At 41.5% G+C, this 22690-nt stretch overlaps 1 protein-coding gene across 3 annotated transcripts in view; it reads right to left on the bottom strand.

Annotated features, from left to right (window-relative positions):
* The window catches only part of rcor1 (REST corepressor 1), a 122608-nt gene that overhangs the window by 57566 nt on the left and 42352 nt on the right, over positions 1-22690 (bottom strand). For all 3 annotated transcript variants that reach the window (XM_043697453.1, XM_043697452.1, XM_043697454.1), the window contains exon 3: positions 5756-5836. In XM_043697453.1, coding sequence (XP_043553388.1) covers positions 5756-5836 — 81 coding nt within the window. The remainder of the gene's footprint in view (positions 1-5755; positions 5837-22690) is intronic.

Below are 22690 nucleotides of genomic sequence, written 5' to 3'. Positions count from 1 at the left end.
GGTCCGTTTGGAGGTGGCGGAAATGTCAGCGGATGATTTGGTTTATGCGAAGCTTGGTAGGGTGGAAGGTGAGCACCAGGGGGGGTTCGGTCCTGGTTACGGTTGGTGGGGTCTGAGGGCGGAGGTGCAGGATGTGGACGAGATGCGTTGGAGGGCATCTTTAACCACATGGGAAGGGAAATTGCCTCAATTGTTATATGTCTAAACTAAACAGAGTGATGGATTTCAGTGCATGTCATGCAGCCATCCAACGAAGAAAATAAGTGTCAAGAACTGTTCAGGAGATTCTCTCTCCTCCCTGTTTCACATGTACTTATTTCAAATCTGCCAACAATTAGCTGATGTCCTCATATTCATCAACAATTTAATTACAAGAAATGTCAAGCTAACGTAGTTCAAATTTACCTGTTCCATTTACACATTACTTGTCATTTTTGAGCACACTCACTATAGTAAGGTTACAAGATCACAAACTGGAATCCAATAGTATCCCAAAGTTAACCAGAGTAAAACTTGTGCAGCATACTCCAATAATATTTTCTATTTCAAGTAAGTGTCTATTTTTCCTATAAAAGACGTTATGGTTATTGCATCAATTACATCCTGTGGCAAAAACTTTTATCCAACAAACCATCGAAGAAATATTTCCCATCCACTTTGCAGTGACATTTGATTACCCATAAGACATGACGAACTGCTAACCCTAAGGTTTCTCACAAAGTGATCAAACGCTTTTGATATCAAAAGCCAAGATGATTGGCACAAGGTTCTTCTTATGTATATACCATTTATAAATGGAGCACAAGGCAATATCTCATATCTGAAAGACGTTTCATTTTCATTAGTGGACAAAACTGTACTTGGAAATGGGGATAGAAAACTTATATTTTAAAATTAAGTTTCAGAAAAAGGGTGTGTGTTAAGATGCAAGCAGTATCGTGTGTCACTGACAGGGACAGTCAAATTAGGAATTGGCTATCTAATGACAAGTTTCCCTAAATTTGAGATGGCAACTAATGTGGCATCTGTATAATAAAATAAGGGACATTTCAACAGGGCAGTTATGCTGATGAAGCCAGAGACCAGAAATGGAGGGGCCAGAAATCTAGGTGGGAGGGGTACCAAGCTTCTCACAACATTACACTGCCTTTCCAACCCTTTTAATGCTCAACATACTAGTCTGTAATTTGGTAATGAGGACCAATATCTCCTTTCAACACTTCACTCACAGTCCATCCCCTCAACCCTCGCTGCTGTCAGACCCCCAGCCGATAACACATCCAGGAATGAATTGACAGTCAAATGCAGAGATCACAAAAAGAATGAATTACGGTTCCTCCATCTTTTCATTTGAACAATTTTGACAATAGTTAACAGCGATTTAGATACTGAAACCCAAGAATTTAAAAGTATAATTGGATTCCTCCCACCGAGACAGAAGGCCTGACTCCAGTACCCAGGACTAGGGTGTACTTCAGGATACGGGGCTCTAACAGGCCCACAGTGATTGGGAACATGGCAACACTTGTCCCCACTACATCTGATAGAGGTTCTGATCCAACACCACCAGACCTCTTTCAGCTGGGGTCCTTGACACAAGTCTACTTCCAAGTAGACAGGTCACAGACCTAGTGTTGGGATGGCACCACAGCAGCTATGCACAAGCTGCAAAGATGCACAGCGACAAGAGGAAATTCACAGTAGTTTTTTCAGTCACTACACTATAAATTACAAAATGTATTCTCTAAAAGAAAATTAGACAATGAAAAATATTTAAGTTTATGACAACAGCTTCTACCTTAATCCAAATGTCTGTCTCAATCATAATTAAGCACTTTATAAAATAACTACAACTTTTGCATTTTATTTCCTGGTTTGCTGTAATAATTCTTTAAACTGATTGGCTGATCAAGCTGTTTGATTAGTTTATAATTATTGATCTGCACATATCCCCAGTAGTTGATGCCAAACTCTAAAGTCACATTAGAAGGGGGGGAAATCAGTACTGCAATTCATGACAAGAGTGATGGTCAGTGATGCATACAATTCATTCACTACTGTTTTTGAATGTTAGTAATAACTGCAAAGATCCGAATAAGCTAACTTCTAATCAGGCTCTTTTTTTTCCCACGGAGGGGATAGCAACAGCTTGTCCCAGCTGAGACAAAGATTTGCAATGGTCAGACATTTTGTATAAATGTGAATACATCACAGTCCCAAACCGCTGGGGATTGCTGAGTGTTTCAAAACAAGAATCGACTAACATTGAGGGCTTTAGAGAGTTTATTGTGGCTTTGCAAAACCTATATATTCAACATAATTTGGAAATTTTAAGACAGCACTACAAGACTGACTTGTGCATGGCTTAAAACAGTCAATGCATTCAAAGTAGATACTGACATCGCCAAAGTTAACTTTGACATAGCTTGCAAATCAGCACCATCCATGAACACAGAAGAACGTGACTCATCAGACACAGTTAATAACTAATCTTCTGAAGTAAGTAAGTTGCAGCTGAGTAAGCCAAAGGCCCCACAGATAGTAGCAATACAAAGTTGCAAATACTTCGCCAATATAGCCTTCAGAAATGGACAATTCTGCATTCAGTGGAACAGGTATAAGAAGTAGGGTCACCTTGTCAAGACAAGACTAAAGAATACAATAGACAAAATGCTGGCTGGAGGAATGGGCAATCAGTGCATATAGTTCTCAAACAACAGCAGGTCGATGATGGCCCAAATTGAAAAGCTAGTAATATGAAAGCAGATAAGAGTATTTTTTAAGATATCTAAAAAGTGAGAGAGCAACAAGAGTGGACATTGGACCACTGGAAAGTGAGCCTGTAGTAGTAATGGAGAACAGTTTTCACAATGGAAGACATCAACCGTACACCAGAACTTCAAGGAAGTCAGGGGACAGAGGTGAGTGCAGTGGGCATTACTAAAAAAAGATACTAGGAAAGCTGAAAGGACTTGAAGATAGATTAGTAACCCAGACCAGATGGACTACACCCCAGAGTTCTGAAGAAGGTAGGTGAGGAGATTTTAGGAGCATTGGTGGTGATCCTACTGGAATCACTGGAGTCTGGGAGGGTTCCACAGACTTGGAAAATGGCTAATGTAACGCCTCTGCTTAAGAAGGGAAGAACGCAGAAAGCTATAGGCCTGGTCTTGGTAAGATTGGAGTCCATTATTGGGGACGAGATTACAGAGTACTTGGAAGTGCATGATAAAATAGCGTTGAGTCAGCACAGCTTCATCAAGGGAAGATTATGCCTGACAAATTTGTTAGAATTTACTGAAATGGCAACAAGCAAGTTAGACAAAGGAGAGCAAGTGGGTGCAATCCAGTTAGATTTCCAGAAAGCCTTTGACAAGATGCTGCAGAAGAGGCTCCCAAATGTTAAGAGCTCATGGTGTGAGAGGCAAAGTACTGGCCCTGATAGACAACTGGCTGACTGGCAGAAGGCAGACAATAGGGAAAAAGGGGTCTTTTTCAGGATGGCAGTCTTTGACTAGTAGAGTTCCACAGGGGTCAATGTTGGGACCACATCTATTCATGTCATATTAACAATCTGGACAAAGGGATGGAGGGCACTGTTGCTAAATTTGCTGATGATATACAAGGATAAGTGGAACAGGTAGTGCTGCATAAGCAGGAAGAGTGCAGAAGGAATTGGGCAGGCTAGCAGAGTGAACAAAGTAGTGACAGATGGAATACAATGTGGGAAAGGGAGGTGATTCACTTTGGTAGGAAGAATAGATGCACAGACTATTTTCTAAAGAGAAGGTTTCAGAAATCTGAAGTTCAAAGGGGACTTGAAAGTCCTCGCTCAGGATTCGCTTAAGAGCAACAAGTAGGTTCACTCATCAGTTAGGAAGGCAAATGTAATGTGAAGATTTATTTTAAGACGACGCAAACAGAGAATCAGGTTTTGGTCAGATCACATTTGGAATATTGAGAGTTTTGAGCCCTCTCTCTAAGGAAAGATGTGCTGGCCTTGGGAGATGCCCAGAGGTTTACCAGAATGATCTCAGGGATGAAGGATAATCATATGAGGAACAGTTGAGAACTCTGGGTCTGTACTTAATGGAACACAGAGGATGGCGGGGTGGGGGTGGAGGGGAGTGTTGGTGGTGGTGGTGGTGATTGAAGCTTACGGAATACTTGGGAGTCCTGGATAGAACAGATGCAGAGATGATGTTTCCACTATTAGGAGACTAGGACCACAAGGCACAGCCTCAGTGAGATGTGGAAGAATTTCTTGAGGGACGAGGCAATAAGTGCCTTTAAGGCAGATATAGATATGGTCGTCATCAGTAAGGGAATAAGGTTTAGGGGTGAAGACAGGAGGAATGGGGTTGAGAAACATACAAGCCATGGTTAGCCAAATAGACTAATTCTGCGACTATAAACGTCAAATGACCAAAAGATATTTTAAAATCAACTCGACACGTGCTGCCACATGTGGGGCATGAGAGACTTGAATCCAGATCTTTTACCACTGTGCCAATTGAGCCATGGTAAGCACTGCCATTCAAGTAGCATTGGATGAAGCACCAGTTAATAGGAAGTTGACAGAGGAGTATCAACTAGCATGACAAGTTTCAGCAAGCAGCAACTGGAGGAATCTCACCTGATTTCTGACATTATCGAGAAGAAAAAGTTTCCATTTTAACAAGGAGTGTATTTGTTCCTTACACGTGACTGGAATTAAGTGCAAAATTGCCCATCACCGTAGTGAAGTGTTAAAAACCAGCCTTGCAAGAAAGCAGCTGAATTGGTAGCAGTCAGGTTAAACTGAAAGAAGTAAAATTCACAACACAAAATGAGTTAAATACTTCAGGTATTTAGTAAAGTCACCAAACAAATTCAAGAATCTAAGGCCAACATATGGGCTTAAAGGATCACAAGCTCCATCCAGAGACATATTCTCTAAGAGAACTTAGGCAAGAAGTGGAAAGAATCGAGATTGAGTGTAATTGAGTTACCCCTGTGGTGGTTAAGCAAGAGCTGTTAGTTGTCAGAGGTTATGCTGTGCAGACCTAGAGTGGCAATTGCTGAAAGCTACAGATTACTGTGGTTATGACACCTTCATGATCAACACTCAAGAATGAGTTTGATAGAGTCTAGCCAAAAATTTTGATGAAATAGGTTATGTAAGGACATAACAGACAGTGCAACAGTCCAGGTCAAACAGAAGAAAAGCCACTATTAGTTCCATTACAACCATGGAAATGGATAGCTAGACTGGGAAAGACTGCATATACATTTTTCAGAACAAGAGGTAAACACCTATTCATTGTGAAGATAGTTATTCAAAGTGGGTGGACGGGTTTCCAATGATTTGAACAACAAGCAAAACTCTTCACACCTAACATATTTTACATGTTGTTTACAGTTTCCTCTGAGAATCTGTCTGATAATGGGCACTAGCGTCCTATTACTATTGGTTGAATACCAGCTGAATTATTCTTTAGGACAGCAGAAAACAAGATTTTTATTATTCTAACCACAATTATGACTGACAAAAAACAGCAAATCATTCATGCAGAGAAAAATAAAGTCATAGGAATGGAATAAGAAAAAGGAATAAAATCATTTAAAAAGTAAAAGTGAAGATCCAGCAGAAACCATCTGTAAGCAATTTGAGAAAAAAAAGCATTTGAAAATCGACCTCTTGAAGGTTTTAAAAGTGAAAAGACTATAAACATAACATTTAATATCTAAAATATAAAATGAAGTGCAAACTTACATTTGGACTCGGAGATATTCTGATTAGGTGACCAGACCAGCATTCCAAGGTTCTCTCGTTCCTGGCAATTCTTTGCAACTTCTGTGCATGGGGAGAAATGCAAAGATAGAAGTTTATATTCACTACATATATAGTTACCTTAAATTAAATATTAAAATACCAAAGCTAATGGGTAGCAGTTACATTATAACAACATATGTAACTTCAATTAAACCAGTCTGCATTATGCTTTGGGGTGAGGTGGGAGAAGAGGTGTGCTAAAAGCAAATGGAAGAAATTTAGAATAGATTGGCACGACTAGATGGCTTTTCGAAGTTCATTCATGGAACATAGGCAAGACTGGCTGGGTCAGCGTTTATTGCTCGTCCCCAGTTGCCTTTGTGGTGGTGGTAGTGAGCTGCCTTTTTGAACCACTATAGTCCATGTCCCAAATTTTAAAAGGATCAAACTGTCCATTCAACATATTAAAAAGTTCACAATTTCAAGATTTAAATTTATCTTCCGCCATTATCCCTTCCCCCATACACAAGTTATTTCAATGCTACTATGATAAGCTGATTATCTTATTTGTAATTGAGCAGAATGCATAGACATATTTGCGTATTGCAAGTTTGAATGGGTTGTGATTTAACAAGTCGAAGAGTGTGGTGCTGGAAAAGCACAGCCGGTCAGGCAGCATCCAAGGAGCAGGAGAGTCGATGTTTCGAGCATAATCCCTTCATCAGAAATCATTTAATAAGACTTAGCAACAAGAGCAATAATTATCATGCATAAGCATCAGAACCATCTGGACAGGACACTCCTTGCAGAAATCACAAATATTAAAATACCATGTTGCTATTTTTGGCAATAGCAACCCCATAATTAATATTGTGGAACTGCAACTTGAAAATCACGTGTCAAAATTGGAAAGGTGCATTAGAAAAATTTGATATCTATTGACATCTGTCTGGACACAACAGACATGTGGAGACTGTTTAAGGAGCAGTTGTTTCGAGTGATGCATAAATTTGTTCCTCTCAGACAGGCAAGGAGTAAGATCAAGGAGCCTCAGATACGAGAACAGAGGAGCTTCTCAGCAAAAGCAAAAAGCCAACTTACACAAGGTGGAGGAAACAAGGGTCAAGCACAGCTTTAAAGGATTACAGGCTTGCTAGAGAGGAGCTCAGAAATGGATTGAGGAGAGCCAACAGGGGGCACGAGAAAGGCTTGGCAGGATGGATTAGGGAGAACCCAGAGGCATTTTACTCATACGTGAGGAACAAGAGAATGATCAGGGAGAAGGTAGGGCTGATCAGGGATAGTGTAGAGAACATGTGCTGGTGTCTGAGCAGATAGGGGAAGCCCTAAATGAGTTTTTTTGCTTCAGTTTTCACTAAAGAAAGGGATATTGTTGTGAATGAGAACTTTGAGGAGCTGGGAAATAGGCTTGAACAGATCAGGATTGAAGAAGTTGATTTGCTGGAAATTTTGGTAAATATTAAGGTTGCTAAGTCCCCAGGGCCAGACCAGATTTATCCTAGGTTGCTCCAGGAAGCAAGAAAAGGAGGTTGCCAAGCCACTGGCGAAGATCTTTGCTTCCTCACTCTCCAAGGGAATTGTACCAGAGGATTGGAGGGAGGCAAATGTTGTTTCTCTTTTCAAGAGGGGTAATTACACACCAGTCAGTCAGTCTTACGTCTGTGGTCAGCAAGGTTTCGGAAAGAATTCGGAGGGATAAGATTTATGACTATTTGGAAAAGCGCAGTGTGAATAAAGGCAGTCAGCATGGCATTGTGAGGGGCAGGTCATGGCTCACAAGTATGACAGTTCTTTGAGGAGGTGATTCGACAAGTTGACAAAGGTCAAGCAGTGGACGTGATGTACAGAGGAACCTCGATTATCCGAATATCAAGTATCCGAATTCCGGATTATCCGAAGATGATGATCTCAAGGTCCCGATAGAAACATTACATCAAAGACGAGTTTCCAACACAGATCGTGTCTTTTGTTTACAGTTATTAAAAGAGAACTTGGCTTACTGAAATGATGCCAAGAACAGTCCTGGACATCGATGAGAGTCCAGGCATCATCTCCAAATGACTGACCTTCTGCCCTCGCTCTCTCTCCCCTCTCACTTTCCCTGGAGCTCTACACAAGGGTGTACCTTAAAGCCCCTTTCCCCAGATAACCTCTCTAATATTGTCCAGTACAGGGCAAAGGTGGAACCTGTCAACCAGTAAAACGTTGTCCTGTATATGGACTTCAAGGAATTTGATGAGGTTCCCCACAGTAGCCTCATTCATAAGTCAGGAGATGTGGGATACAGGGAGATCTGGCTGTCTGGATTCAGAATTGGTTGGCTGACAGAAGACAATGATTGTAGATGCAAAGTATTCTGCCTGGAGATCAGTGGGGAGTGGTGTCATGCAGGGTTCTGTTCTTGGGCCTCTGCTCTTTGTAGTTTTTATAAATGACTTGGATGAGGTGGAGGGGTGGGTTAGTAAACTTGCCAATGACACAAAGGTCGGAGGTATCATTGATAGTATCAAGGACTATTGCAGGCTGCAGGGCGACATAGACAGGATGCAGAGCTGGGCTGAGAAATGCAAGATGGAGTGCAACCTGGATAAACGCAATGTGATGCATTTTGGAAGGTCGAACCTGAATGCTGAATATAGGATTAAAGACAGGATTCTTGGCAGTGGAGGAACATTGGGATCATGGTGTTTAAGTGCACAGATCCCTCAAAGTTGTCACCCAAGTGGATAGGGTTGTTAAGAAAGCATATGGTGTTTTGGCTTTCATCAACAGGGGGATAGAGTTTAAGAGCTGCGAGGTTTTGCTGCAGCTCTACAAATCCCTGGTGAGATGGAAATGTGTTGCTGGAAAAGCGCAGCAGGTCAGGCAGCATCTAGGGAACAGGAGAATCGACGTTTCGGGCATTAGCCCTTCTTCACTATTGCCACACTTGCAATAGTGCGTCCAGTTCTGGTCGCCCTACTATAGGAAAGATACAAAGACTTTGGAGAGGGTGCAAAGAAGGTTTACCAGGATGCTGCCTGGACTTGAGGGCTTGCCTTATGAAGAAAGGTTGAATAAGTTCGGACTTTTCTCTGTGGAGAGAAGGACGAAGAGGAGACCTAATAGAGGTGTACAAAATAATGTGAGGAATAGAGAGAGTCGATAGCCGGAGACTTTTCCCCAGCGTAGGACTGAGGTGTTAGGAGGATGGTAGAAAGGAGATGTTAGAGGTAGGTTCTTTACAGAGAGTTGTGAATGGTGGCTGAGTGGTTAGCACTGCTGCCTCAACGCCAGCTATCCAGGTTTGATTACAGTCTCGAATGACTGTGTGGAGTTGACATGTTCTCCCCACATCTGCGTGGGTTTTTCCTCTAGGTGTTCCAGTTTCCTCCCACAGTCCAAAAATGTGTAGGGTAGGTGGATTAGCCATGGGAAATGCAGGGTTACAAGGATTTGTTTTGGGGGAGGGGAGTGTAAGAATCTGGGTGGGATATTGTTCGGAGGATTGGAGTCCACTCAATGGGCCAAATGGCCTGCTTCCACACCATAGGAATTCTAGTGATTTGCTTCCTGGTTGAAAACAAAACATGCAGCACAAAAATGATTTGTTGAAGTTGGAAAACTCAGTCAAACCCTACAACTTTTAAGCAATTTCAAAAGAGATAACAAACGCAAATATGAAAAGTTTAGTTATTTTCTACACAAAGGCAGCGCAAGAATGAACATGTCTAAACATATGTTGCTTCAATTACTTTAAAAAGCCATTCAAATCACATTTAACAATAACTACAAGGAGCACAGGAAATTAGTAAAATTTCCCTCTGTACAACTAATTTTGTACACACCAAATCAGGAGCTCTAACTACATTGTTATTTTAAAAAAATGCAGAGTGTAAAAATCACATTGCATTGCTCAAGAGATCCTATCATTTTAGGAAAGTTGAATCATTCCTTTTCTTAACAGAACAGTGAAAGCCACAATGAAACAAGTACAACTGACCTAAATAATTCTTTTTTCTTACTGACTTTTTTTCAAATCCATTTGTCTTTTTTTTTTAATTATAAAAGCTAGACTATTTGCACTCTTCCTGCAATAGAATTCAGTTCAGGTTGGCTTATTAGCATCAAACACCCTACATGATTTACATGAGGCAGCAACTGTTACAATTGGTTCTCTCCAAAACCAGAAGCATTATGGCAAATTTCTTTGTGGATTAATTCAGTTTCAAAAAGAAACAAACACGGAAGTACAACGGGGTTGTTAATTATATAGCTAAAAGATATCACAAGCCGTGCTATAAAAATAGCAGACTAGCCTATATTCCGACATTTAAAAATTTATTTATGGAATGTGTGTTGCTGGTTTCCCAACTTTTTGCCCTCAGGAAGACAACGTGAACTACTTTCTGAAAATTCTACAGCCAGAGATATAGATACAGACATCCTATTGCGAGAAAAGGAGTTCCGGAAGGAAAGTATGTGGATTGGCAGAAACATACAGGTGGTTTTCCCATATCACAGTCATACAGCATAGAAACAGACCCTTCGGCCCATGCAGACTATAATCCCAAATTCATTTAAGCCCACCTGCCTGTGCTTGGCCCATATCCCTCCAAACATTTATTAATGTACTTATCTAAAATGTCTTTTAAATTTAACTATATCTGCACCCACCACTTCCTCTGGCAGTTCATTCTACACATATATCACTGCAAAACAAAATGCCCCCCATCCCCTTTTCAAATCTCTGTCTCTTGTGTCACTTATAAATATGCCCCGTGGCCTTGTCTTTTCCCTAGGTTGGGAGATTTCAAGTGTCATTCACCTTATCTATACCCCTCATGATTTTATAAACCTTTATAAAAGGTCACCCCTCAACTTCCTACACTCCTACCAGGCCTCTCCTTTAATCCAAACCCTCCATTCCCAACAAAATCCTGGTATATCTCTTCTGAATCCTGTCCAGAGGTGGTTCTGGTGAAGTTCTCAGCTGTGTCCCTAAATAGCACACTTCAGCATAGTGGAACTCAAATCCCAAGTTGGCACATGAGCACACCAGGACTCTAACATTCAAGAAACTAGGTGCTGAAGCTGTTTTTTAAACCCCACTTCCCTGTCATGGCATCTCCCCCTCATGACAAATTAAATTAAATTAGACTAATTATCATTTCATTACAAATGATAGTAAATGATCAAACATTAACAACAACTATGCGAACTTTGTTTTTCTAGGTGATAGAGGTAGTGGACATGAAAGGTGCTGTCAAAGAAGTGGTGTCAAGTTGCTGCAGTGTATTTTGTAAATGGCTCGCATGCTGCCACTATGCACAGTGGCAGAGACCAATTAGCTCTTTTGGCTGTGCAGTTGGTTGGAGATGCAGCACAATGCCAGTTCAATTCCCACACTGACCAAAGTTACTATGAAGGTCCACTTTCGCAAGCTCACCTCAGATGAACTCCTCACCATCAGTCATCTCTCTGTCTCTGACAGAAGATCAGCCCTAGGGTCCTCAAGGACAATGGTGACTTTACCTTTAACTTTAAGGTGTTAAATGTAGTGTCAGCAGGTGGGCTGCTTTCTCATGGTTGGCAACACATTTGGGTGTTGGAGTTTAATGTTAAAAGATTGAATGGGAAACCTTTCTGGACATTAATGTAATATTAAAGAGTTAGACTGCAAAACCGAATATTCTGGAGAGAGGTAGGGGCAACATTGTCTCAGAAGAAGCATGTAGACTATCCATTATAATTTACACTTCATTTAGACAGTCATTTGCGATTACTCCCCTGCTGTTGTTAAATTAGACTATTATTTAATCTCTTCTTTCCAGAAGCAGTTTCCCAGAAGGTGGCGGGAATGAACTGCTTGGGAGGGGAGGGTAGTGAGGCGAGAGACCTCTAAACCTTGAAAAAGTACTTGGATGAGCACTTGAAATGTCATAACTTCCATGGCTACAGGCCAAGTGCTAGAAAATGGCACTAGTGCAGATTTAGAGTAGCTTTGTCAATGCTGACTCAAAGGGCCAAGGGGCCTCTTCTGTACTGTCTTTATGTGGGGAAGCTTTCTGATTCCCATCTGTTGACTGAGGCTGCACTACTGATGCTTGCGCAGATAAGTCAGATCCAAGTGCACATTGAACATAAAAGAGTGAGAGAGGGTGGGATAGAGCTTCAGAGCCTTCATCCTTTGGCTCAAGATCAGTCTTGTCCTGATACAAGCATTGATGCACGTGCTCAGTAGCTACCAACAGAGATGAGGTGCAGTTGATCACTGACTCCGCACATGGTGCTGCAGGTTCTAATGTTTAGACAAAAACAGAAATTGCTGGACCCTTCAGAAGGGTCAATGTACCCAAAACGTTAATTTTGCTTTTTCTCCATAGATGCTGAGGTTTCGTTTACTGGAATTTTTTGCTTTATTTTGCTTTTTAGACCTTGCTTTTTGATTGCACAGCTGCTATCAAGCCATTACCTTGCTGTTAGAGCCGTAATTAGCATTTGAATCTCTATTTGCAATTCTCAGGAAGCAGGCTGAATTGGAATGTTTGGAGCGAAAGCCAAACCAATAAAGCCGTCACACCCACCCCCCACCATCATGCTGTTCATTTGCACGAGGGGGGCTGGGGATGGGAGTTCATATTTTCCAAGACAGCTTGTAAGAGTTTCTGTTAATAAATGCGTACCAAAATTTCCTGACAGTGAGATTTTTCAATCATTTGCCTTGATTGGTCTTGTGGGGAGGCAGGAACTTTTCACATTGGTAACAGCTGAGTTTTTTAGAATGTTGAACAGAACAGCGCAACAACAGGTCGTTCGGCAAGTGTTAGGGATATTTAAGTGACTGCTGGACAAGCACACTCTGGACAGCAGTAAATTAAGGGGCATGTAGGTTAGGTCAATCTTAGATTAAGATAAATGACCGGCACAACATCATGCAAAGGGCCTCTTCTGTTCTATGTTCTAAATGCTTTCTGGCCAGAGATATGTCACACCTAGATTGTCTTGGGGAATCACAGAGTCTGGAAATTGTCTGCATAAGGATTCCTTAGGGATAGGGCACTAGCACTTGCTTCACCTCTGAGGATGATCTCATCCTGCCATCGTACTTGGGGCAACATGTGACTGAGTGACTCTGGGTTGTCTTCAGTGGCATGTGACTATAGGGGAGTGGCCAGAACATCTGGAGCATTGCCAACTGATTCGTACAAGGGGATGCATTCTCTTTGTTCGGGGTCTCTCTTCTGACTCAACTTTGCACACCCACAAACCGTATCAGAGGGATTACCGAGCTTGTACAAGCTTTATCAAACTTTAACAGTTTGCAGAAGTCCGTGTGCGTGATTTACATCTCATATGCAAAACCTCAGGAAAAGAACCTAACAGGTGGAGCTGTGTTCATCCAAGCAAGTGAAAATAAATCACATTCTTGACTTGCACCATGTAGGTAGTGCACAAGCTTTGGGGAATCAAGGGGAGAGTTATACACTACAGAATTTCAAGCCTCCTTTAGGCACATTAGTCAAATGCTAGTCCAGTTAGCACCTGCTCAATGGCAACCTTCTAAACTTTCAGAGTTCGAGTGATGATAATGCCATTGTAGAATGAGGTATTTGAATTTTGTCTCATTGGCGACAATGATTGCTTGGCAGACCTATAATTTGCCAGTCTGCCCAAGTCGGTCAGGTCTTGTTAAAGGCAAGTATACAATTCTTCAGCTACTGAAGCAGTGTAAATATTATGAGCAGCACAAGCAGTGAAGATCCCCACTTCTGACCTTTTGATGGAAGGAATGTTGGTTAAGCAGCTGAATAGTTGAACCTCTAGCACACTACCCTGAGGTACTCTTACACTGATGTGCTGGGCTGAGGTGACTGGCTTCCAGCAACCAAAACCATTTTTCTTCATAGTAGGTATAACTCTCATATAGATCCAGAGCAAAAACCCTTCAATTATTTCAATTTGGCTTAGTTGCCTTAATGTCAAAAGCAGTCATTGTCACTCTATCTGGCTTGTTATATGGAAGATGCAAACAAAAAAGACTCAAATTCTCCACACACAAAAGCAGGTAAATGAAACGATGAAGTTTCTTCAACGAAGTCCATACAGAATATTTTGCCCAGAACCCTAACTGATAAAACATGCAACTTATTCAGTTTGATAAGAATTTTTCTCACTGAAGTGTTTTTTGTGCTGAAGGTACAAATACATTACAGCAGAAGTACAAGAGGGACTTTGAAATTAGAAAAATACTCAACAGGTCAGGTACTATTTAAAAACAAACACCGGGTTAAAGGTTTCAGGTTGATGACGACCTTTCATCAAAACAGTGAAAAGTTTGAGATATTGTCAGACAGGGTACAAAACATGGCAACGAAGTGACAGAGGAGTTAGCTCTCCAGAGTCTAAGGGAATGGTAACAGAACAAGAAACAAAAGATGGACCAAGAAGTGGGTGTGTTACATTCTGAATGCAAAATAAAGTAAATCAAATAAATTATTTTGGACAAGAATACAAGAAGCATGGACAATAAGCTTGCGGATGACACCAATATTGGTGGTAGACAGTGAAGGTTATGTAACAGTACAAAGGGACCTTGATCAACGGGGCCAATGGGCTGAGGAGTGGCAGACAGAATTTAACTTTGATAAATATAACATGTTACATTTTGGCAGGACTTAACACAATTAATGGTAGGCCCTGGAATGTACTGTCGAACAGAGACATCTAGGGGTTCTGGTGCATAATTCCTTCAATGTTGCATCACAGATAGACAAGGTGATAAATGTGGTTGGCACACTGCGTTCTTTGCTCAGACCATTGAATATAAAAATTGGGACATCATGTTGTAGTCATACAGGATGCTGGCAAGGCCATTTGTGAGATATTGTATATAGTTCTGGTCATCCTGCTATAGGAAGGATATTATTAAATTGGAACGGGTACAGAAAAGATTTATAAAGGAAATTTCTGTGCCTGGAGGGTTCAAGTTGAGGAGAGGCGAGAAAGGCTCAGACTTTTTTCAATGGAGTGTAGGAGACTATCAGGTGGCCTTATAACCCTTTATAAAATCATTGATAAGGTGAATAGCAAAAGGCCTTTTTGCTTAAGGTGGGGGAGCTCAAAACTGAAGGGCATTATTTTAAAGTGAGAAGATAGATTTATAAAGGGACCAGAGTGGCACGTTTTTCCACACAGACTGTGGTTCATATGTGGAACAAACTGCCAGAGGAAGTGGTAAATGCAGGTACAGGCACAACATTTAAAAGACATTTATATAGGTACATCAACAGGAATGGTTTAGAGGGATATGGATCAAACACAGGCAAGTGGTACTAATTTAATTTGGGAAATTTGGTCAGCACAGTCGAGTTGGACTGAAGAGTCTGTTTCCGTGCTGTATAACTATGACACGATGACTCTATAGAACAAAATTGACAGGAGACAGTTTACAGCCTGAAAGTTCTAAACGCATTATTGAGGCTGTAAGGTGTATTATCGAAGGATGAGTTGCTATTGTTGAAGTTTACATTTAGCCTCACAAAACCATGCAGTAGGCCAGAGCTTGAGATGCCAGCATGAAAACAAGTTAGAGAATTAAATTTGCAGACTACCAAAAGCTCGGGCTTTGTTTGCAGATTGAATGGAGGGGTTTCTCAAAGTGGGCACCTCAATCTGTACTTAGTGTTATGTACAAGAGACCACGCTTTCAGCAGCAAACCTGAACCACTGGTGAACAAAGAGCCAATGCAATCTTCTTAAAATCTATTTACAGACAAGGAACGAGAAGAAAATAGAGCGAATCAGAGCCAAAACAGATTCAGAAGGAGACAAAGGGAAACACTAGGTTGGCAAGAAAGAGACAGAAAAGGTGTGAGATAAAATCTGAGTTGCAATAAAAGATGTATCTATCAAGCCAAAGCAGATACACTAAAGTGACCAAAAGATAATTTGGAAGTGAAATTTGAAATAGATACTAAACAAAGGGTGAAGGAGGGGAGAGAAAGAGGCGGTGGTGTTTAGGAAGTGAAACTTAGAGCACAAAACCTAGATAACCGAAAGCATTGCTAATGGTGCACCAGAGGGAGGATTCAACAGAACACTTAAGAGAATTCTCAGGGTAGGTGGAGAGATCACCGAAGAGTTGGAAGCTAGATGGTATGGATGGGGAATTATGCCATCAATTTACTATTAAACAAACAAAAACAAAACACACACTTCTCCTTTGTAGCTTTATCAAGTTATCCCTCAAATCGATGACCTCTAGTTTTATTCACTATTTAGTGGAGACATTGTTGTATCTATTCTATCAAGCTGTTTATAATTTTAAAGCCCTCTATTAGGCCATTTGTCAACTTTCACTTTTCTGGTGAGACCAAGGCAGTTCATCCCTTTCTGAAGGGTACAATCTTGAAATTTTGGCATCATTCTTCCTCACCTTTCTTATACCCCCTCCAATGCCTTTAAATATATGATCAGAACTTCACACAGTACTCCCAGGTGTGATCTAATCAATGTTCAGTACAAGCTTAGCATAATTCAAAGCTATTTATTCTATTCATCTGGCAGTACATCCTGATGTATGGTTTAATGTTTTTTTTAAGTTGCCATTGGTGGTTAATGCATTTTGCTTCTTTCCCCCATTTACACTCATATTTTCCCAAAAAGAAAAGACACCCCTATTTATCTTATTAAAACATCTGCCACTTCCTATTATGTTGTAACTCACTTGCCAGTTAATTGTCAATTCTGTAATAAATGCCTTTGTGTAACATTCAACATCCCTGAAAAATGCCCATGCCCCCTAAGCTGTCATGTGCAAATGCTTTTTTTTCCAAATCCATAGTCCAAATTATTATTAAAATAAATTCTAGACAACAGTGTTCGAACACTGATCTTTGTGGAACTACATTTTCTACCTTTTGTCATTATAAATAGCTTTACCTTTTACCTACACTTTAGTTTCTGCCTTATAGCCAGCTAGCTATCCCTGCTGCTTCTTGTTTCCTGACTGCATGTGTTGACCTTATTCCAGTCTATTCTGATGCTTCATTAAAACAAATCTAGAAATCTACATTAACGATGTTGAAAGTCAACAGCAAAACAGGACTGCACCACACTGAACTGCTGAGCAAGAAACGGGACACAATACTAACTAAATCATGAAGCTGAGTGACGGCAGTTCCAAACATACATCCTTGGCAAGTCGGTGCAGTAAAAGCAGTGGCTTATAAAGCAAAAAAAGTTAGCTCCTTCCATTATGGGGATTCTTCTAAAAATGTTTTCAATGGTAACAATTGTTTCATATACACTGTGCCTCATAGCTCACTTAATATAAAGAAAAATTAATCATACGCAGGATCACAGCATGAACAAAAAAAGAACATAAATAGATTCAGTGCAAGAAAAACTAAATACCATATTACATAAAGATTACAAAAACTAAAAGCAGGCAGAAGAGACAATAAATTATAATTCAAATACTAGGCAAGTGATAACATTTCAGTTAAATCGATGTTGGTCAAGATTTTGCAGAAAATCGCACACATATCCACCAAGAACTCCTTTCTCAGCCAGTACAACAATATAATGAATATGCTGCTTTGTAACTATTCCTGGCTTGACAGATGAAATTCTCAACAGAACAACTGGCTTGCTCCTCTGTGCAATGAGGGGAAGCAAAGAGGAATTATTTTCTCATGCTTGTGGCTCTACAAATCTACCTTTAGGATTTGGATAATAATTTACAAGTGTAAGTGTGGTAATTGACAGACTATATACCTACAACCTGAATTAGACAAGCACTACTATAACGTTAAATTGAACTTTCTCGATTTTAATAGTCTATTTGAAACAAACTTGACATTTGTGAACATTTAACAGCACATTTTAATAGTTTTAGATTAGATTCCCTAACGTGTTCACACTGACCCCCCGAAGAGTAAACCCACCTAGACCCATTTCCCTCTGACTATTGTACCTAACACTATGGGCAATTTAGCATGGCCAATTCACCTGCACATCTTTGGACTGTGGGAGGACACCGGAGCATCCGGAGAAAACCCACGCAGACCCACAGAGAATGTGCAAACTTCACACAGTCGCCCAAGGGCGGAATCAAACCTGGGACCCTGGTGCTGTGAGGCCACTGAGCACTGAGCCACCTTGCCACCCCACAGTGTATTCAGTGTATTTAAATACCACATTGAAAATTGTCTACATTATCCTACTGGTGAATGGATGCAAATTTCCAACAAATTGAGAAAGCAAACAAGCCTTGGAACTAGAGAAGCCTAATGTCATCTATTTCACTCATTCCAATATATAATATGGTACATGGCAACAAATACTTGATGTTAGCTGATTATCTGCATGAGAAAGTGTGACTTGGTCAAACTCTAAAATAAATCAGTTTACAAAAGTAGTATCTACCCATCATAAAAAGGAATATACATAGAAGCAATAAAAATAAATGCACAACAAAATACAATCTCGGAAGAAAAAGAAAATTCCAAGAAACTGAGCAATACTGAAGGTCAAACCAAATACAAGCTTAATGTGTAGCTATATTGGGGGAAAAAAAAAGACTTCCATTTAAGAAGTGTTGTAATTTCAAAAACATACTAAATCATTAGAAAGACCAAGAATCCAATCATCATATCAGAGTTATACAGCACAGAAATAGAACCTCTGGTCTAACCAGTTCATGCTGTACATAATGCCAAACAAAACCAGTCCCATGTGCCTGCTGCTGGCCCAGATCCCTCCAAATCTTTCCTATTCATGTACTTATCCAAATGTCTTTTAAACATTGTAGTTGTACCCGCATCCACCACTTTCCCAGGAAGTTCATTCTACACGCAAACCACCCTCTGTGCAATAAAAGTCCCTCATGTCTTTTTATTAAAAGCTTTCAAATCTTTTACAACTACATATAAAAACAATACCAAAATACAAGATAGAGGTAGTTAAATGTCATATCACAATACTATAATAATAAACTACCTACTATTCTACCAGAACAAATGTACCTAATTAAACTATAATCAAATTAAATAAAAATTAAGTTGAGCTGAATTCAAATTAACTTAAATTGAATTAAATCACATTACTTTATTCTATTTCACTACCACACCTCCACAGAAGCTCCCACCCCTGGGAGCACCAATCATTGTACCTGTACTTTTCAACTAACCTCCCCCTCCCAAGGCCCAATGAGCACCCAAACTGATGCCCACGGCTATATCACAGCCCTAATTAATATTGTCAAAACGTCTGTGTCAATAATAAAACCGCTCCATTTTGTGGTGCACCATATTTGAGAGGTAGTCTTGGGGGAGATGCTCCATTACCAGCCTGTGCTGTGGTTCTGTTCGCCGAGCTGGAAGTTTTTGTTGCAAACGTTTCGTCCCCTGGCTAGGCGACATCATCAGTGCTTGGGAGCCTCCTGCGAAGCGCTTCTTTGATATTTCCTCCGGTGTTTATAGTGGTCTGTCCCTGCCGCTTCCGGTTGTCAGTTTCAGCTGTAGTGGTTGGTATATTGGGTCCAGCCTGTACCACCCATAAGACCTGGGCTTTTTCCAAGCATTCACCATATTTAAAATGATTGGGCTCTTACACTGTTTGATCACAGATTGAATCTTATCCACGAATAATAGATTAACTTGGGGACATCTCGACCGCGAGGCTTCAAACTAAATAGACTCAATCCCCGAGGGATGCCTGGAGAAAGAATACCTCATCTTCCGCCTCGGAACCCTTGAACACCAGGGATCAATGTAGACTTCACTAGTTTCCTCATCTCCCCTCCCCCCACCTTACCCTAGTTCCAAACTTGCAGCTCAGCACCATCGTAGTGACCTGTCCCACCTATCATAATCTTTCTTCCCACCTATCCGCTCCACCTATCACCTTTACCCCTTCCTCCATCTACCTATTGCACTCCCAACTACCTTCTCCCCAGCCCCACCCCCTCCCATTTATCTGTCCACCCCAGAGGCTTCCAGCCTCATTCCTGATGAAAGACTCCTGCCCGAAACGTCTATTTTCCTGTTCCTTGGATGCTGCCTGACCTGCATTTCCAACACCACTCTAATCTTGACTATAATCTCCAGCTTGTGCGGTCCTCACTTTTGTCTGTTTGAGATGACTATCACCTTAGGATCATTATACAACACCGCCACCCACCAGGCTGCCCCAAGACCAAAGCGCTCTAGGACCCCAAACAGGTATGGCTATTCTATCCGGTCATATGCCTTTCCCTCGTCTAGGGAGGCCACCAAACCCGGGATCAACCATTGCTGGCATACCTGCACTATGTTCAGGACACCCCCCAACCGATATCATTGGAAGAGCTACGGCTCTTGATAAAACTCGTCTCATCTCTTCACAATATAGGGCAATCCCTTTTCCAACCTCAGGGCCAGCACCTTTGACAGAGTTTTAAGTCTAGATTCAACAATGAAATTGGACTGTATGAAGCGTTGTCTTTGAGGTATTTCCCCTTCTTTAAAATGAGGGAGATATTAGCCTCCCCAAGAGAATGTAGAAGACAATCCTGTGTATATGAATAGCTATACATCCTCAAAAGTGGCTCCACCAACACATTTATGAATTCCTTATAAAACTCACTCAGGAAAGAGGAGACCTCTTTTTTTGCCACCTGTGTGCGCAATGAGTCGCGAGCAGCCTGGAGTGCCATGATACGCTGCAGCTTGACCAATGAAAGCCTATTATAGCATGCTTCCTCAGCTACCTTCAGCCATATCTCCAGCCTCCGTTGCTGCTCCTCCTTCTAATTGTTGAATATGAAATGATCAGGCCTCAAATATGCCTTCGTGCCTCCCAAAGTATTGCCGGATTACTGGCCGTACCTGAGTTGATATCCCAGAAGGCCCTGAACACACTTGTAATGTACTCAACAAGTTTGCTATCCCTTAACAGGAATGGGTCCATGCAACAGTGCCATACATCTATTCCACCACCTTTGATTTTAACATCTAAATATACCGCCACATGGTCCAAGATAGTTATACCCCCAATTTTGCAAGCCAATGTTTCTGTCGAAACAAACTGATAGCATAAGGAATATGTCAATTTGTGTGTGGCACTTGTGTGGGTTGGAATAAAAAGTAAAGTCTCTCCCATTAGGGTGGAGCTGCCTCCACACATCCACTAATCCCTACTCCTCACACAAGTTCATCAACTGCCTAGAATGCAAGGGCGTACCTGCTGGGCCCCTTGGCATCCTGTCTACCCTGGGATCCATTAGGCGGTTAAAATTCCCTCCCATGATCATGTGGCACACCCCAAGATTGATTAATTTGGCAACTGCGTTAATTAGGAAGTTTAAGAGGGTGCATTGGAGGACAATAAATATTTAGGAATACTAGAGTTGGGAGGTCATGTTGCTGCTATACAGGACATTGGTTAGGCCACTGTTGGAATATTGCGTGCAATTCTGGTCTCCTCCCTATCGGAAAGATGTTGTGAAACTTGAAAGGGTTCAGAAAATATTTACAAGGATGTTGCCAGGGTTGGAGGATTTGAGCTACAGGGAGAGATTGAATAGGCTAGGGCTGTTTTCCCGAGAGCATCGGAGGCTGAGGGGTGACCTTATAGAGGTTTATTAGATTATGAGGGGCACTAATAGGATAAATAGACAAAAAGTCTTTTCCCTGAGGTGGGGGAGTCCAGAACTAGAGGGCATTGGTTTAAGAGTGAGAGAGGAAGGATACAAAAGAGACCTAAGGGGCAACATTTTCATGGAGGGTGGTACGTGTATGGAATGAGCTGCCAGAGGAAGTGGTGGAGGCTGGTACAATTGCAACATTTAAGAGGCACTTGGATGGGTATACAAATAGGAAAGATTTGGAGGGATATGGGCCGGGTGCTGGCAGGTGGGACTAGACTGGGTTGGGATATCTGGTCGGCATGGACAAGTTGGACCGAAGGGTCTGTTTCTGTGCTGTACATCTCTAGGACTATGATACCATACTCCTCTTCGAGCTTTAAGAATGATGAACCATCCATGTTCGTCCTTAATTTGCTCAGTTACTTGGAATGGGAGGTTCCTTCTTACCGGTATAGCTAACCCTTTACTTTTGGAGCTAAAGGAAAAGAAAAATACCCTGTCGTGACCCCACTGCTGCAGCTTCACATGTTCCTTATCAGTTAAAACGTGTCTCCTGCAGCAGGGCAATGTCAACCCTTTCCTTCCTTTTTTCCAAAAATGGGGGAATGGCCGCCTTTTACATTGCAGATGCACTCACTACCTGAACAAGGCAGCCCGTGGTTTCCCAAGAGGAGGAAGCTTATCTGAGATGCAGCAAGCAACAAAGACATTAACTCTACAAAGTCTAAAAACTACTCCAACTAAAAATACTAACCACTACATTTAACGTAAACACCCAAATAAACCCCAGTTCACTAGAGATCTCCCCACTTCCCACAGGGGACAATCCTCCCAATCCTTGCAATCATCCTGGCTCCTTTCAGCTGAAGCCAGGTCCCAGCACCAGGCAATTCACAGACAAACAGAACATGTTATTTACATTCCTGAGAGTTAACATTGGATAGGTAAAAACGACTGCAGATGCTGGAAACCAGATTTTGGCTTAGTGGTGCTGGAAGAGCACAGCAGTTCAGGCAGCATCCGAGGAGCAGCAAAATCGACGTGTCGGGCAAAAGCCCTTCATCAGGAATAAAGGCAGAGAGCCTGAAGGGTGGAGAGATAAGTGAAAGGAGGGTGGAGGTGGGGAGAAAGTAGAATAGAGTACAATAGGTGAGTGGGGGAGGGATGAAGGTGATAGGTTGGGGGCAGGGGGAGGGTGGAGTAGATAGGTGGAAAAGAAGATAGGCAGGTAGGACAAGTCATGGGGACAGTGCTGAGCTGGAAGTTTGGAACTAGGGTGAGGTGGGGGAAGGGGAAGTGAG

Source organism: Chiloscyllium plagiosum, chromosome 10 (genome assembly GCF_004010195.1).
Source record: "Chiloscyllium plagiosum isolate BGI_BamShark_2017 chromosome 10, ASM401019v2, whole genome shotgun sequence".
Taxonomy (NCBI): Eukaryota; Metazoa; Chordata; class Chondrichthyes; order Orectolobiformes; family Hemiscylliidae; genus Chiloscyllium; species Chiloscyllium plagiosum.
This window is presented reverse-complemented; position numbering and strand designations above follow the sequence as displayed.